The 18991-nt window shown below is 41.1% G+C and overlaps 1 protein-coding gene across 5 annotated transcripts in view; it reads left to right on the plus strand.

Annotated features, from left to right (window-relative positions):
- Positions 1-18991, plus strand: part of PIP4K2A (phosphatidylinositol-5-phosphate 4-kinase type 2 alpha) — a 236183-nt gene that overhangs the window by 11083 nt on the left and 206109 nt on the right. For 2 of the 5 annotated variants that reach the window (XM_050942297.1, XM_050942294.1), the window contains exon 2: positions 2797-2820. The exons of 2 other annotated variants lie outside the window; for them this stretch is intronic. In XM_050942297.1, coding sequence (XP_050798254.1) covers positions 2797-2820 — 24 coding nt within the window. Of the gene's footprint in view, positions 1-2796; positions 2871-18991 lie in introns of those variants that run through there. One more of the 5 variants, XM_050942299.1, reaches the window with a different exon arrangement.

Consider the following 18991-nt stretch of genomic DNA (forward strand, 5'->3'; position numbering starts at 1 on the left):
ATATAAAACTGGCTTTTTGGCTGGATCAAGCTAAATCTTAATAGGATGCAGATACACAAATCATAGGGCAGAATCTTTATATTTAAAAAATGCGCACACTGTCTCTTTGTTATGTTTCATAGAGAGCCACTGAATCTTTCACAGGTGAATTGCAAGAAGTGTTAGTATTAAGTGTTGTCCCTCGAAATTTTGTTCCTGCTGTCCACTTAGCATAGTAAAAAATAGGTATATGTCTGCAGCTGGTAGATATTCAATACCAATACAAAATATTTCAATTTCAAAGGCATTCAAAACTGATTCTAAGTTGCTGTGAAATGACTAATGTATAACTAAATTTCACTATTCCATAGTTATAGGGTAGAATTACATCCACAGTACTCTTGTGTGTGTATGGTGACAAAAAATAAAACCAAAAATCTTTTTCCAGGGAGTTTATTTCAGTCTTTGAAGCTAAAATTTTCATCTGCATATCTCTAACAAAGCAGAGTTTGAAAGATGATAGATAAAGCCTCTTTTTGTCTTGCGTTGGGACCCTCCATGTTCAGTGTGTTTTGATTACTGTTCACTTTAGTTGTGCTCACAATGCAGATGGCTTCTGTTTGAAGCTACATGAAGCTTAGCATATGGACTTAACTCACTTTTTCAGAAACAATGTTGCCTTATTGTATTAATGAGTGTTGCAGTACAGCCATAGTGTAACTGTTTATGTATAGTGCATCATTGGTATATAATTCACTTAATACAGTAATTGTGTAATGGATATTTATACTGCAGGCCAAAATAATTATTAGCTGTTGGACAATATTTCTATTCTGAGGCTGAAATGTGTACTTTTTTCAGTAAAGTATGCCTTGAATTATAACAGTAGAGGACTCTAAATGACGTATTATTCTACCTCCTAGGGATACTAGCCTTGCATTACTCTTCATGACAGACTTTTTGCACACACGCCTTTCCCAAACCACCCTTTCACAACACGGCCAAATATTACATCAAACATCTACAACTACTAATGGCGTGAGTGAGCAGTGAATAGTTTGATAGTGGCATGTGGGAAAGAGGAACAGATTTAAACTTGTACTTAGTCTGGTGTACAGTAGCTGCGATAGTGGTAAGATGTGTGTTTGAGGTTGGAGGAGTAAAGGGCAAGTACTCCTTGGCATCTTAACTTTTCATTTCCTTACTTCTGTGGGTTTGTCAGGTGTGTTGTGTAGCAACCCTAATTGCTTTACAACACTTATGTATTAATAGGTATTTAATGTTTATGTACATGCCTAGAGCCTCTATACAGGCAAATATGTTGCACAAAACATCCTTCTTCTGTTATGATAGGTGGACTCTGGGCTGAAAGTTCAGCTGAGGCTGGGAAGGCTATATAGGTAGAATTTCTACTAAGGCATAATATTCAAATTACTGCTTTTATGAGAAAGGGCTAAAATACAAAACCCACTTCTTTGACCTAGCATCCCACAAAAATATCAACAAAGATCTCTGTATATAATACCATGGAGATGTCTCTTATTGTGTCTAGATATCCTTTGTATATAATACCTCGAATGATAAGACTGTAAAGTCTAGTATTCAAAAGTTAAGAAATGCCAGAAGCAACATTGTCCATGAAACCTTAACTTGTCCCCCTTTTTGCAAATGCATTGACAGCCTCAGCCACCTAAAAAGTCTGTGACAGAGCCAGGAATAGAACACAGCTCCCTTGGGTCCTAGTCTCTTGTGACTAGAGCCCTGCAAATCTGCGGATATCTGCTTTATAGCTGCAGGCCATGTTTGCTGCTCATGGATTGGATGCGGATACAAATTTTGTATCCGCTCGGGGCTCTACTTCTGGCATGTAATGTCCTTTCTGTTCTTGTTACTCTCTGCCTGATGCACTGAGTGAAGTTGGGGTCCTGTAGAACAAATTGTGTGTGGTAATGTAATTAAAGACTGCATCACAAGTCACTTACATGAGGGGGCTGAATTAATGGCGCACAAGCGACATTCATTCTGGCATTTCCAAACTTTTGAGTGCTTGTTTTTCAACCTTTACATACAAAAAAATGGAAGAAAGTATTTCCTAGTTCCCCTTTAAAAGGACAAACTGAGAAAATAAATGACATCGTGTGACACAATATTGATCCATTGCATGGGTCGTCAATAAGATTAGAAACCAGAACTTCTGGACCTGTACCACAGACCTCTACTTTTTAAATGGAGTAAATGGTCACAGTAGTAGGCTGTTATCCTCTACATTGACCAACCAGTAGAGGGGACTGCAGTGTTTTTCAGGTGGCTTACAAAACTAGACAGCAGAGGAATGTTAAGAGTTGGGAATTAGTTTCTGTCTATTCCTCTGGATGAGAATGTGATAATTTTTAGACAGAACACCCACCTACACCTCATTGTCAGAAGAATCTTCTGAATTGTTTTTTCTGCAAACACTTCCTACCTTCAGCTGAATTTTTTTTTTCTTTTAGAGAGCAAGCATGGGAAAACTTCAGTACAAATAGTTAAAATTTGGCAAAGTTTTATAAAACTTAGAAAAATTGCTTACTGTAGAAATTGTTGGGCAATATTAACTACAGCTGTTGCTACCAACAATTTTTATACCTTGGATATGTGTCTACTTATGCACCATCATGTTGACCGTAGGACTGAAGAAAGATAATATCTAATTCTAAGTTTCTGGTATGTTTAAATGTTTTTAAATCTAGAACATGGCTATGTATGGGAGTAGTGCACTTTTTATGGGCAACAGTCACAAACAATACGAGGTGCTCTATTTCTGTTTTTTTTCTACAGCTCCATTGGGGCAGCACACCTAAGGTGAGGGAGCAAGGAGTTCATCTGTCTGCAAGTTTCCAAGGTCATTTAAGGTATCTAGTGACAGGTTCAATGGGGGAGTAATCTCTGTTCAGATATTGTTTTAAATGAATTAGACTTCATATTCTTTTGGGAATGTCTCAGCACTAGATGACATGCTGACATACTGTACCAGCTTTATGGAGGGCTTTCAGGGTATGTTTTTGAAGTGTCTTGATCTGTGAAATCCTAAAAGTTACCACATGGCTTGCTGAGTGAGGCCGGTAGCACAGAGGTGAAGAAGAGTCAGTTATCTAAGACACATTTGGTACTGAATGTGGGTACCTATATGCAGAGTGGCAGAGACAGGGTTGAAGAGACCAAGCCCATCGCTGAATAACACTCTGTACTGATAACAAGAAAATCAGTGGTACCAAAGACTGTTCACCTACCTACAGTACTGAGGGAATCCCATACCAAGTGCTCGGTACCAGCTGCATTGATACTGAAGCTATCCTCCGCATGTTCCCACTCAGTCCAATCTTTGATACTATCGGTACTTCAAGAGTTTAGATACCCTAAGGATCTGTTAATATCTTCTGAGCTGGAGTATCCTCTGTTAACTAGGGCTGAGGGTTTCTTAGTGTCAAGATGCACTCGGACACTGAGCCCTCTGTCACATAGAGCACCACACTTGCCCTCATCTAATCTGTAAGCCAAACAGCTGTCTTCCCCCTTAGAGAATGTGGACAAGGACTCATTAGACTTTCAAATTTCAGTGTGGGGTTCCCCTACCTATTCTAGTTTTGATGGCTTGGTCTAGAGCAGAGGTTACCAAACTTTTCTTATTGCATACCCTCTTCTAGATTTACCACAGTGGCTCTCAAACTTTTGTACTGGTTACCCCTTTCACATAGCAAACTTCTGAGTGTAACCTCCTCTGTAAATTAAAAGCACTTTTTAATATATTTAACATCATTATAAATGCTGGAGCAAAGCAGGGTTTGGGGTGGAGGTTGACAGCTCGTGACCCCTCCTCCCCCGTAATAATCTTGCGACCCCCTGAGGGGTCCCGACCCCCAGTTTGAGAATCCCTGATCTATCAGCTTCCTGTGTATCCCTACCCTTTTCATCACTGATACTTTGTTTTCTTCTTAACATTACCCGTCTTTAGCCATCTGTCCATATTTCACTGTTAAGTACAGATATAGTTATAGTGGGATGTATACAATCAAACCGCCCCCTCCTCCCCCAAAGTTCTGAGATCAGTTAGACTGGACATTTCCTAAGCAACTGAACCCATGATGTACAGTGATTGGAGGTGAGGGCCCTGTATGTCCGTGTCTCTGTATATCTATGTTCTCATTGCAAATTAAGTACTGTATTTTATGTAACAAATTTTCACCTAGTTTTAAAGCTTCATCTGAGCAGCGTATTATGAAAATATAATAAATAAAATCCACCATTACACAATTTCTCCCTCATCTCCCTCCCCCCCGATGTCTTTTGTACCCCCAAGGGTACGTGTACCACAGTTTGGAAACTCCTAGTTGAGAGTCTCAATTATCCAACCAACAAAGTCTTACATGTGCAACATCTTGCCCTTCTCTCTACTTTTGCCACCTCTCCCATTTTCAGGATGCATGGGAGCATATAACATCAGACAAATGAGTTTTGGAAGCCATAACACCTGGTAACGCTATCCATTTCAAATCTCTTCCTCCTATACATTCTCCCTCCTTATCCCTCTTCAGCAATCGATTGTTGGAGCAAGAGGTGACCCCTCTTCCAAATTTAGGAGCAATAGAACCATTTCCTGTGCAGCATGGGAAGGGGAGTATTTACTGATTCCCCAAAAGGCCAATTTTAGACCTCAGCTCTCTAAACAAATATGTAAAGCAACAGAAATTTAGAATGTTAAACCTTGCAGCAATAATTCCTTCGTTAGAAGCTGGTTTGCAACTCTTGACCTACAAGACACACTTTAATGTCACTATTCACCCTTCCCACAAAAGATTTCTTCGTTTTTTAATAAGCAAAACGAAGAAACCTTTTATGTGAAAGGTGAATAGTGACATTAAGTGTGTCTTGGTTTGCAACTCTTGATGTACAACTTCTAACGAAGGAATTATTGCTGCAAGGTTTAACATTCTAAATGTCTGTTGCTTTACATATTTATTTAGAGAGCTGAGGTCTAAAATTGGCCAATAGGCTGAAAGGGAGCACACCGTATCTTCAGCACTGAGGGTATTTTCAAAGATTCTGGCAGTAGCCGCCACTCTCACACATTGAGTATAATTGTTTTTCCATTCATAGACGATTGGTTGATCAGGGACAGATTGTATCAGGAAGTGTTAATATCAGTAAAGATCACGTGTTCTCTGTTTCACAGCCTGGGCCTTCAAATCAACCTCAAAGTTGGTTTTGACTCTATTACAGCATTTAGATTTCATAGGATCTTCCCTGGATGCTGTAACAGGCAAAGCGTACCATCCAGCAGATTTTTCTCACCAGAGATTCTCATCTCAAAGATTCAGGGCAGTCCGCAAGTAACAGTAAGAGATTATCTTCAACTGCTAGGACACATCAGGTTGCATCTTTATAGTGCAGCATGCCAATTTGCACGACCAAACTTTCACAAGTGTTCCATTTTTGCAGTTTCCCGCTACTGTACTGAGAACATCAGATGTTCTACTTTTACATCTGGGACCTCCCAAGGTACAGGGAAAATGCTCACTGTAAGAGCAGCTTCTCCACATCAATCCTTTGAAATTGAGAACTGTCCAAAATCCTTATCTACACTTTCTACTGCTAATCAAATAGAAGACTGTCACTGTATTTACTACGTAGCATGCAAGTATTATATCAACTGTCAGGGAGACACACATTCATCATTTTTCCGTGCTAAAGCAATAAAACTCTGGAATTGGTGTATAGCTAACCACAGGGTCATCTCAGCTTCTTACCGCACACACATTCAGAACATCGTGACGGGCAACTTCAGAAGACAATTTTTTCCATTAAATTACAGATGGGAACTGAACTCCAGAGTCCTTCACAAGATATTCTTACCTTGGGGTTGGTCCTGAAGGTTGATCTGTTTACCTCACCAGCCAATGTAAAAATGCATTGCGTATTGCTACAGAGGGAAGTCTCGATCCCTAATTCATAGGAGATGCATTCCTTGTCTCCTGGATGAAAAGACTTCTCGGTGTATCTCACCAACATTGTTGCTGTTAAAAAGTTCTCAAGAAGATTGAGCCAGAGTCATGCTTATTGAGTGAGATGTAGATATAATGGATTACATCAACTTTCTAGGTAGAAACATGGACAGTTTTGTTTGTGCCACTTGTATTCATAACCAGTTAATTTATCTGAACATTAGGTATCTTTGATGTGAGCATTTTGCACTATGTATCATACAACAGTACATATTGCTATTTTGTACTGGAGACCTTATTTCTCAGAAATAAGTCAGTGAAATTACAATCAAATCATCCTGTATGACATTTAAAATCTGCTGACAACTGCATGGACTTCAGGAGTAATCTAAGAAGTGAGGTAACATTGCCTTTTGAAGTGTTTCCATGTTTAAAAATAAAAATTGGTGACTAATGTAGCAACATGATTGCAACAAATTAGAAAAAGTGAAGGAATATTTATTGTAAACATCTGTTAAAATAAATATCACAACTAATAACAAGCAAGACTTTTTCAGGCAAGGATGTAGAACTTGGATTTTGTGTCCTAAATGAAAATAACTTGAAAAATCTTTATTTAAAAGTCTCATAAATCAAACAATGTTTCATGTGCGAACTATATATAACCATAGTGTTGGCAACAATGACATCAATTAGTTATGTACTATATTATGTTAAGGTTTAAGATAGGGTTTAGTTTTCGGTGACCTGGTCTTGTCATTGCGTCAACGTTGCATTAAATTCCCTAATAAGTCACATCACTGACAGTGCACTGTTGCTGAAAGAATGTGTATTGATGCTGTCATTTTGTTATATAAGCCTCTGTATTACATTGATTATTGTATTCTGTTCATGAAGAAATTCTCTTCTCTGGTTGTGATTCATTATTGCATTAACCTCTTATTTTTATGACTGGTTTTGACATCACTAAATAAGTTCATGTGCCTAAGTAAGATGGACTGACTCCTCATTAAGGAAAATTCATTGCAGTGTTGAAACTCCCTCTTTTTGAAAGTTCAAACAGAAACCTGACAGGATCTTTGTGGTTTTATTTGGGATGTGGGAGTGATAATACTTATGCACTATGCCTTTGAAGCTATTGACACATCTGCAGTAGGCTAACTCTTGTGATAAACAGGAAGTTTTTGGGAAAAAAGCTTAACTTTTTTGCAGGAGGATCAGATGTTACCTGAACTCTGTGTGGTGTCCATTTATATTTTATGCAGTCTCCGTGTGATTAGGGGCTTGTCTCTGTTGACTAAGATTCTGCCATAAGTTGTTTTGTATTGTGTGTACTTGAAACACACACAATTAAAAATGCTAATATAGGGTTTTGACTTACTCCTCGGGGAATCCTGTGCCAGTGCATAATGCAGAATTAATGTTCTGTGCAAAATTTCCTTTTCCCCCTGCAGAAATGGGCTGCAGAGCTGCTGGCTGCCATTAGGGGCCACTAGACCCACCAGAGCCCAGGTCACAAATAGAAGACACTGTTGGGGAGAGGGGGAGGGAGCTGGAGGGTTCCCAGCATGCCCTGAAGGAAGGAAGCGACATGAAGGAAACTCCGTACAAGCCTGGGACCCAGCATCAGGCAGTTTCTTCCTCTGGATCCCGGGGCTCTGGGAGGGATGAGGGTGTGGGTATCTGGGCTGGGGGGTGCTCACAGCTGGGATTTGGGATAGGGGGTGTGAGTGTCTGGGCTGGGGGGGCACTGTATCTGGGTTCTGGCAGAGAGCAGGTGTGAGTGTCTGGGCTGGGGGGGGCGGTGCAGCTGGGCTCTGGGGGGATTGGGGTGTGCCCTGCAGCTGGGCTCTGGGGGGGTAGGGGCTGCAAGTGTCTTCCCCTGGCAGGGCTCTGGAGGGGAGGGGGCAGAGAAACAGGAACTGGGTTGTTGTAGGGGTTTATTTAATTCTCTACTCCTAAGGGGAATTTTTGTTGTTGTTTGTATTGTTACAGACATAGTTACTGACAGGTATTTTGAAAGAAATTACCAAAATAATTGAAGCTGGCGTGATTATATAGCATTATTTTTACAAATAAAATGTGCAGAATTTTAAATTTTTTGGTGCAGAATGCCCCAGGAGTAAAACTTTGTTGAAACTAACAAAACTGGAAATGCAGACTGACTTCTAAAGCCTTTCTGAACAAACCATAGTAATCTCCTAAAATTAATAACTAAAAATCTGATTTTTTTCTCCATTACAAGATTAAAAATTGAGGTTAAATGGACATGTCATAACCTTTAGTTTACTGTAAGTGAAACTGGTAATGCTGCTTGAGTTAAGGCTGTTTAATGCTTTTCTCTGTAAGATCCTGTTTTCAGTTGCTTATAGCACTTCAAACACCAGCCTTTCCAGCAACAGCTGCTGTTCTGTTCTTCCAGTACAGGCTGCATGGGCCCCTGCTGCAGGCAGAGGCCCTTGGTGGCCTTTCTTCTCAAGGACCTATCTCTGTCACACCACCCTGCTTTGGTGCCAGCCAGGCAGCAGGCCTGATTCAGTGCCCCTGAAGAGCATACTATTAATTCCACAATCATCTTGCCCAGTTCCAGCAGGCCTGGTCCAGCATTACCTCAGACCACTGAGTATTGGAGGTGAGCCAGAGAGGTTATGTATGTTACTTGGTTTCTCTCCTTCCCGCCCCCTGCCTTCCAAGTTTTTATTCGGAGACCACTACCATGAGAGCCTGAGACAACAAGAAATATAGTACTTCTTTGCTTTGGGCACTCTACAGTAGGTTCCTTGTCAGTAGAGGGAAGGGGTGTTCTAGTCAAAGTACTCCTTGCTCCCAAGAAGACAGGGGCTTTGGCCAATACTAAACCTCAGAGGTCTGAAAACCTATGTCAAGAATCTTAGGCTCATGATGTTCTCTTGTCCATTATCATCCTTTTCCCTTCCCTTTCCTGGTCAAAAAGACAGATTTCTGCCCTTATCCTGAAGGATGCATATTTTCCACATTGTGGTACACCTGGCACACAAGTGCTTCCTGAGGTTTGTTTTGGACAACAATCACTACCAATATCAGGTTTTTCCCTTTGGAGTCTCCACAGTGCCCCATATATTTATGAAACTACTTTGCTGTGATGGCTGCTTGGTTCAGATAGTCATCCAGTTCTTGGATTACTGGCTGACTAAGGGCCACAGAATCTCAGGTCTGGGACTAGCATCATGTCCATTATCCAGCTGTTCATTCGTCTGGGCCTGCTGGTGAAGAAGAAGAAGAAATGCACATTAACACCAGAGTTCTTATCAGTGCAGAAATGGTGACTGTCTACCTACTAACAGGGTTCAGACTCTGCAGTTTCTGCTTCTGCCCGCAGTCTAGGGTTTCCAACTCTGGTTGGACATATTCCTGGAGGTTTAATTAGATGATAGTTTAATTAAAGATTAATCTTTAATTACTGAAGACTCCAAACCATCCTGGAGGGTTGACAGCCATTTAGTCCTATACCCTGACATGAGTAAGATTCTATTTCAGGCTGTTGGGTCTTATGGTAGAATGTATGTTTGTTATCCTGTGCATGAGGCCCTCCTTCCATCTACTTCAGGCATGATTGTTTTCTAAATAAAGTGGTGTGGCCCCCTCTGGCACTCCTTCAGTTGCAGCATTCACAAGGGGCTCCCATACCTCCTCAGTTTTCCCTCCAGAACCCGATCCCAGACACTTCAGTGTTCAGATGGGGGTTTACATGGGTGATCTTGCGGTGCAGGGCTTGTTGTCCATGACAAAACCTTATACATCAGTGTTCTAGAATTAAGGCCCATATGCAGGGCATGTGTGTCCTTTCTCTTGGTCATTTGTAGCTGGACAATCCTGGTAACGTTGGACAATATGGCAGCAATTTTCTACCTAAACAAGCCGGTTGCAGGTTGCAAGCCTTGTGCCAGGAGGCAGTCTGGCTTTGGCACTTTGCCATAGGACACCACATTGCCCCCTCCCCACGAGAGAGTAACACTAAGACAGTCTTCCTGAGCTGGAGTGTCTGACAATCACAAGTGGTCTGTGCGCTGTCAGTCATTCAGGACGTGCAGTTATGGGGGCGAGGGGTGGGGGAAGGTCCCACACATGGAACTTTTTGTGACAGTGGAGAACAGGAAGTATCACCCCTTATGTTCGGGGGTAAGGAATGAGAGGAGTGAGCCATGGTTTGGGCTTTCTGACACATTTCTTCTTTTGTGGCCAGATGTACGTTCCTCCTGTTTCCCTGCTTCTCAGGGTGCTCCAGAAGATCAGATGGGAGAAAGCCAGAGAAATCCTCAGAGCCTTAGCCTGGCTGAGGCAAATGTGGTTCAGTGATATCCACCTCCTCTTTATAGCACTGCTAATCACTCTGCTTTAGATTCCTGACCTTCTAGTTCAGAATGGGGGCTTTGTTCTTGCATCCAAGCCTGAGCTCCCTCTACTTGTGAGCATGGATGCTCACTGCTTGACATCTGTGGAGAGGGTCTGTTTGTAAGATGTCCAGCAGGTTTTTGTTAGAAGCAGGAAAGACTCCAGTAGGTTCACCTATTGCTCTAAAAGGAAGAAGTACCTGCCAGTCAGGGATCCAACTTCAGTGTGGAACCTTAACTTGGTCCTCTCAAAACTGATAGCTGTTGGTTCCAAGGAAGCATTCATGTTCCCATACCTCTCCCTCTCCATGAAGAGTCCTTTCTCTTGGCAGTCATGTCTACCAGGAGAATTTGGGAGCTGGAGGCTCTGATGGCAGAGCCATCTTATATGATCATCCAGAGGGACAAAGTATCCATAAAACTGCATCCCAGTTTTTTTCTAAGGTGGTGTCATAAATCTACAACAATATCATCCATTTAACTGTGTTGTTCCCCAGGCCTCATGCAAGAAGAGTGGAGCAGAGGCTGCACGCACTAAATGTGCGCAGAGCCATATTTGTTCTACTTGGACAGAACAAAATACTTCCAGAAGTCTCCCATGCTATTTCTGTCTTAAATTGAAGACATCATAGAAGACATCAAACTAGATTGCCCAGTGCATCAGGACATTTTTACTGGCTAATGGGCAGGCAGTCACCTGGCAGAGTACAAGCGAACTCCATGGCTTCCCTAGCGGAACTGCCAGGTTAGGATATTTGCAAAGCAGCAAAGTGGTTGTCTGTACATACATTCACAAAGCACTATGCAACCAGGGACAATGCAAGATTTGGAAGATCCTTGTTATAGTCCATACTCAGACTCCTTGTACCTTTCCCAATGAGGGCTAATGCTTGAGAGAGACCAACTGTAGAATATTTATACAGACTAGCATTTGAACAAAGAGGGTGCTTACCTCTACAATAATTGTTTTCGAGATATTGTCCATATACAATCAGTTAGTGTACAGGCAAGTAACCTCTCTTTTCTGGTCGCTGTTCTGACATTAAACCCCATATTCTTTATGGAAATATGCTTATGATATGGATATGGCATAACAGATACATGTGGTGCTAGATGGATCTTGCAAGGTATCATTGAAAGGGTTATAATTTAGTGAATATGATTATCCAATTCATATGCATGTATCATTTCTGTATCTAAAGTTAGGAATATTGACTATGTAACAATTATAACTGGGTGTGTACTTGGGGAAACACCCACCAGGCAACAGGTCATCAGCCTTGATGGGTCATTAGGAAGAAACAATAAGACTTTGAAGATACTAACCTCTCTCCTTCCTGAGAGGCATCCTGGGACGTTGCTGTGGCACTACTAGGTCAGGTGGTCATGTCCCATGGTACTAAACACCATCTTGGACTTCTAGTAATTTTCCATTAAAAGGAGGGGGAGCTCAAGACTGGGAAACAAGAGTCCTGCCTTATGTAAATCTTATTTAAGGCTGGGGAGTAAGTTGATCTGGGTTCACTCTTCACTGAATCCCCACCCAGGAGGATTGCTGGAAACACCTAAGGAACAAGGACAAAGAGAAAGGGGGAAGAGTTGAGCCCAGGCTGGAAAAGGGATCTGGCCTGTGGATATGATGTCTGAAGATTTAAGCTACAAGCTGGGTAACTAATCTTCAAGAATTTCTGCAACCGGCCCAAAAGCAACATTTAGAGTGAGAAATTACTTGAAATCAGTCTCTTTAAGATCTTAAGTTTAGTATGTGTGTGTTGTTTTATTTGCTTAGTAATCTGCTTTGTTCTGTTTGCTATCCCTTATAATCACTTAAAATCTGCCTCTTCTAGTCTAGAAACTTGTTTTTGTTTTGTTATAAAACCCAGTTTGTGCAATTGATAACTGGGGGGTAGAGGTGGGCAAGAAGTTGTGCATATCTTCCCCCACATTGCGGGAGGGGGCAAATTCATGAGCTTACGTTGTATCGATTTCTCTACAGTGCAAGACAATATTATTTTCGGTGTATCTCCCAGAAGGGAGCTGCACTTGAGTGCTTAGCAATTTTCTAGCTGAGTCTTCCCATAGAAAGCTGTTGGGAGACTCTGTGATTCTACAGCTGGTTCATCCCTACGTGCACGTGTGTGCTGCCAGAGGCTGGAGAGCCTGATTCAGCAAAACAGAGGAGGAGTACAGGCTAGTGGACCAGGCAGGGTCAGTGAAATCCCAGTATATCAGGTTGCATCCTGGATGGGGGAGTCCAAACTGTCACAGTGGTGTCTTTCAAGGTTTTTGAACAGTAGTCTCTTCCTTGTGTATATAAATTCATTGATTGGAAGAGCAAAACAAGCTTTCCAGCTTTTTCAGCTCCCAGGTGGTTTCTTAACTTTGAATGAACCAGTCATTTCAACTAAATGAAATTTAGTTCATTCAGAATGACATGACTGTCATTTCAACTAATTCAGTTCATATACTATCTCTGCTGGTTCAAAGTGCTTAGTCAGTGACTTCACCAGTTGAGTGGTTTAACTTTCTTTAGAACTTTGGCAGCATGTACTAATCAACTTTTAAAATTGATTTTAATAGTTTAAATGCATTTTGTATCTCTGACTATACTTTGTGTATAGTCGCTTGCCCATGTGTGTGGTCAGAGAAAGATATGAAACGATTCTCTTCCTTGAAGTGTTTTTTAAAAGTAATTTACTAATGAATGCAAAATGAAGCCATCTGATAAGATGCTTGAATGCCATGAAAAACAACAAAATTAAGTGCCAAGAATGGCTCAGACTTAACACTTTTTAGGGAAAAACTTTTAGGGAAATGTTTACAACAAACACTAAGAAATATGGTAAAAACCTACATGGTGCTACACTTAAATTCATCTGGTATTCACCAAGAGCACTGTTCATAAGAACCATTGTTAATTCAAGGGGATGTCCACTGTGCTTTAGAAAGGCCATTGCAATTTGGACTTTAAGGAATAATACACAGGGTAGACCAGTAATTTATATAACTGGAATGAAAGCTACTTGTGTATGTTTATGACCTAATATTAAATTCATTCACTTTACCTGAGTGATAGACGAGGAAGGCTCTGAACTATTGGGGATTCAGAACAGTCGCCCATCTATATGTGGACAGCAAAAAAGTAGCTCCTTTATACAACGTAGAGGATTGAGAAATAGTAATTAAAAGCAAATTACTGGTAATTATCTTAAATACTGGAAGATCAAAGCTTACGCTATTCTTGAAAATTATGCTAAAAGTATAGTTTAAAAATATATGTAAGACTAGCTTAATCCGTGTAAATTTCAGGGCACTAAGTTCTTGTTTTGCTTCTACATTTGCACATGTACTCCATCTTCAAAGTGAAATGAGAAACCCACATGTACTTGCAGTTTCTAGACTTGATCGTCGTCTCCACTGTATTGCTCATCAGTAGACATGTCCTTGTTTTGGATGTTTCTTGAACAAGTACAGCAGAAGAGTGATATTGTATATGGTGATGAAACTAAGATTAGAATGTTATTTTCCACCAGCTTCAGGAAATGGAAGCATATAGACTAGCAAGACTCTCAAAGATTGGACCATATTATGATCCAGTGGGTTAAGGCAGGACTGCGAGTATAGGATAAAATTTATCTAGGATAAAATTAAAGGTTATTAGTTCTTATGCTTCAGGAAGTATGATCAGCTGTGTTGACAAACTTACCTTTGATGTAGAACTCTGCAGTTAGGGGCACTATGGGAGTGTCACACCTTTTGTCTAAAGTACTGTATCTAACAATGACTGGATACCTGGTTTAATGGCCTATTGGTGTGTTTATGTTCCTGCTGCTGTTTTAGCTCCATCTCCCTTTCCATTTCTATGTGGATACTAAAATCCATTCTCTCTGGGAGTGATATTACTGCTTCAATTTACTACGTACAATAACTCCTCACTTAACATTGTAGTTACGTTCCAGAAAAATGCGACTTTATGCAAATCCAATTTCCCCATAAGAATTAATGTAAATAAAGTGGGTTAGGTTCCAGGGAATTTTTTTTCACCAGACAAGACTATATTTTATTTTTATATATAGATGTGACACACACACACACACACACACTCTATACGTTTTAAACAAACAATTTAATACCGGTACATGGCAATGATGACTGTGAAGCTTGATTGAGGTGGGGAAGTCAGAAGGTGGGATATTTCCCAGGGAATGCCTACTGCTATATGATGAACTAGCAATTGGATGAGCCCTCAAGGGTTAACACACTGTTAATGTAGCCTCACACTCTACAAGGCAGCACGAATGGAGGGAGGGGAGACAGCATGGCAGACAGAGACACACTGTGTGTGAGTGAGAGAGAGAGAGAGAGATATGTGCATTGCCCCTTTAAGTATGCTGATCCCACTCTAAGTACACTGCCTTTTTAAATAGATCAGCAAGTTGAGACAGTAGCTCCTGCCATCAAGGCAGAGGGCAGGAGCAGCACATGACCATGGGGAGTGGGATAGCTGAACTGCTGGCAACTGATAGCCTGCTGGGTGGCTGTTGCACAGCAAACTTAGGGGAATGGGGAGCTGATCGGGGGCTGCCAGTTCACCCTGGTTCCAAGCCCCCACCAGCTAGCTCCAATGGGCTGCTCTTCTTGCTCTTAGATTACCTATTATGTTACTTGTTGTTGTGAAGGGGACTAGGTGAGTTGGCATACTGACAAAGTTTTCATATAGGTCAATTGCAGCATCTTGTAACTAGTATAGAAATAGGCTGGAACAAGCTGTGTATTAATAGGCCGATGCTCAGAGTAGAGCTCACCACTGAAGACCGTGCAAAATTTGACATAGTTTGAGTGCTTTTGTAGGCCAGTTTGTCCTTTGCTCGCAGGACTATATTGTACTGTCATTGTTTAGCAAAATTTCATATAGTGGGGGAAATAAACCCCTAATATACTGAGCTGTTGGCTGGATATTTTTCAAAGGTGCTGACCACTTGCAGTCTGACTTCAGCCAAACTCTGTTAAATTTCTTTCCTCCAGTCTTAAGGAAAAAAAATCACTTTTAAAACTTGAAGAAAAATTTGTCCAAGAAATTAAGAGACAATGGAATCTACAACATGGAGTGTTACCTGAGCCAGCAAGATATCGGCCTTAGCTCAGAACCTAAAAAAGTGGAAACCTGTGAAAATTCATCAAATTGAGAAAACTGCATTCAGCTCTGCTGAAAGCTAGCTGACTACACATGCAACAACTTCTGGGTAATACTATATTTATAAAAGGGAAGCCAGGAAGACTCATGTAGTATAAAAATATTGCTCGGACGTGCAGGAGTGAAATCAGGAAGGCTAAATCACACTTGGAGTTGCCGCTAGCAAGGGATGTTAAGAGTAACAAGAAGGGTTTCTTCGGGTATGTTAGCAACAAGATGATGATCAAGGAAAGTGTGGGTCCCTTGTTGAATGCGGGGAGGCAACCTAGTGACAGAGGATGTGGAAAAAGCTAATGTACTCAGTGCTTTTTTTGCCTTTGTCTTCACAAACAAGGTCAGCTCCAAGACTAAAAGGGAAGGAAGAGGATCCGGGGAACTGCAGGCCAGTCAGCCTCACCTCAGTCCCTGGAAAAATCATGAAGCAGGTCCTCAAGGAATCCACTTTGAAGCACTTCGAGGAGAGGAAAGTGATCAGGAACAGTCAGCATGGATTCACCAAGGGCAAGTTATGCCTGACTAACCTAATTGCCTCCTATGAGGAGGTAACTCCCTCTGTGGATGAGGGGAAAGCAGTGGACATGTTATACCTTGACTTTAGTAAAGCTTTTGATATGGTCTCCCACGGTATTCATGCTGGCAAGTTAAAGTAATATGGGCTGGATGAATGGACTATAAGGTGGATAGAAAGCTGGCTAGATCGTCGGGCTCAACAGGTAGTGATCAGTGGCTCCATGTTTAGTTGGCAGCTGATATAAGCGGAGTGCCCTGGTCCTGGGGCCGGTTTTGTTCAATATCTTCATTAATGATCTGGAGGATGGTGTGGACTGCACTCTCAGCAAGTTTGCAGATCACACTAAACTGGGAGGAGCGGTAGATTTGCTGGAGGATGGGGATAGGATACAGAGGGACCTAGACAAATTAGAAGATTGGGCCAAAAGAAATCTGATGAAGTTCAACAAGGACAAGTGCAGAGTCTTGCACTTAGGACGGAAGAATCCCATGCCCTGCTACAGACTAAGAACTGAGTGCAGAACTGCTGCCTAGCCAGAAAAGGACCTAGAGGTTACAGTGGACAAGAAGCTGGATATGAGTCAACAGTGTGCCCTTGTTGCCAAGAAGGCTAACAGCATTTTAAGCTGTTATAAGTAGGAGTATTGCCAGCAGATCGAGGGACCTGATCATTCCCCTCTATTAGGCATTGCTGAGGCCTCATCTGGAGTAGTGGGTCCAGTTTTGGGCCCCACACTACAAGGAGGATGTGGAAAAATTGGAAAGAGTCCAGTGAAGGGGAACAAAAATGTTTAGGAGGTTGGAGCACGTGACTTATGGGAGAGGCTGAGGGAACTGGGATTATTTAGTTTGCAGAAGAGAAGAATGAGGGGGGATTTGATAGCTGCTTTCAACTACCCAAAAGAGGGTTCCCAAGAGGATGGATCTAGACTATTCTCAGTGGTATCAGATGACAGAACAAGGAGTAATGGTCTCAAGTTGCAATGGGGGAGGTTTAGGTTGGATATTAGGAAAAACTTTTTCACTAGGAGGGTGGTGAAGCACTGGAAAGGGTTACCAAGGGAGGTGTTGGAATCTCCTTCCTTAGAGGTTTTTAAGGTCAGGCTTGACAAAGCCCTGGCTGGGATGATTTAGTTGGGGATTGGTCCTGCTTTGAGCAGGGGATTGGACTAGATGACCGCCTGAGGTCCCTTCCAATCCTGATATTCTGTGATTCTGTGTTGGAGAATAGCCTCAAGAATAATCATATTGGTAATTAAATCATCAGTCTCTACTACTTGCCATATTTATTTCATTTGGACTTAGAGATGAACTCAGCCAGTTCAGAAAATGTAAAGAACTCTGACTCTAGAGATGTTTTGCTTAGAGGATAAACTACTGCTGTTTCTCAGCCACTATATCTGTAATCTGTACAGTAAGTGTATAGTATTTACATGATGTTAAACATTGCTAATTAGTCAGAGTGCTCTTAAGAATGATATGAAAATAAGATGTCCCATTTCTCCAATCTTTCATCTGTATACAGAATTAAGAAGGGGAAATTGCATTTCAGACGGTATCTCTCCCCCCACCCTTTATTTTGTTCTTTCATGGGGGAAAAAAGATTTTTTTACAGTAAGCAGTAACAGTTAAGTATCAGAGGGGTAGCTGTTTGTGGCCTGTCAGTTCAATAACAGTTAAAATTTCTGGCTGTGCTAGCAAAGCAAAATCTAACAGCTTGTCAAATGAGCGAAAAATCAAATTATCCAGTTTTGCTTTGAATGCTTTGTGAAAATAAAAAGGAGACTCATTAATTTAAGAAAAATAAACCCTACCTCTGCCCAGGTGAGAAACTGCAGGTAGCCTGGCAATCCTCACAAGCCAGCAGCAAAGCAACTCTCTTTTTATTGAACCTCATTGCCCTCCGCTCTATTATACACCTTGTTTTGGAGCTTCCAGAATTCCATGGGAAGCTAGGAAAGCGTGCTCTGAAATTCCTTTGTCTTTGCTGTGCTGCATATCGCTCTTTTCCTGGATAAGACTACAAGTCAGTATAACATTTTATATTTAACTCTCTGGCCACCGTTGTCCTAAATCACAGTCTCCGGGCTGGAGATCTGACTGGTCTGCAGCACCAAACCACTTATAGGCTCCTAAACTTAACATCCTACCCCAGCAAATCAATTTTTAGCTGAACCAAATGTTTGTGTCCTGTCAGTTCAATATTTTTCACATTGCATAATGGGTCTGAGCCAAAGCCCACTGAAGTAATTCGCAGTCTTAACAACTGCTGATCACCAGTGAGAACCACTCAAAAGCAACCAAAAAAAAAAGTGAACTCCTATTTTTCTGGGCTTATAAAAACACTTGGGAGAAAGAAACAGGAATTTACTTTATATAAAAGTGGCATTATTGCCTCAGTTAGACAAATCTGAGCTTACTTTAGTGGCAGCTCAGCTTATTTTATTTATATTGGTTCTTTGCAGACCACAGCATTGGAACACCACCATAGAAGTGACTTGTTATCCAGCTTCAGTGTTAGTGGGGTTATTTTGTACCCTGTGCCTGAGAAGATGTGAAAATGTGCCTTAGCAGTGTTTACAGTTTGGTTGGTTGGGCTTCTCCTCCTGTCAAGTGTATGGCACATCTGAGGCCTAATAATTGTTGAGAAATTTTTCATCTTTACTGCTTCTGTTTGATTATGCTAAAGTTAAAGTGAGGATTTGATTTTTTTTCATATTATACATATTTTATTAAAGGAAATAATGGACTAAACACTCAATTTAGCATTACATTAGTTTGATAGGTCCTAAGAAGTATGAAACAGCCTTTATTAATATAAGGATTAAATTTGCACTTGATTTTCAAGAAATTAAAGATGAAGAAAAGTTTTGGCAGCTAAACAGTAAATTATAATTAAAGCTATTTTGTCATGGATAATTTTAGTAAATGTCACAGGTCACAGGCAGTAAAGAAAAATT

This window comes from Gopherus flavomarginatus, chromosome 2 (assembly GCF_025201925.1).
Source record: "Gopherus flavomarginatus isolate rGopFla2 chromosome 2, rGopFla2.mat.asm, whole genome shotgun sequence".
Lineage (NCBI taxonomy): Eukaryota > Metazoa > Chordata > Testudines > Testudinidae > Gopherus > Gopherus flavomarginatus.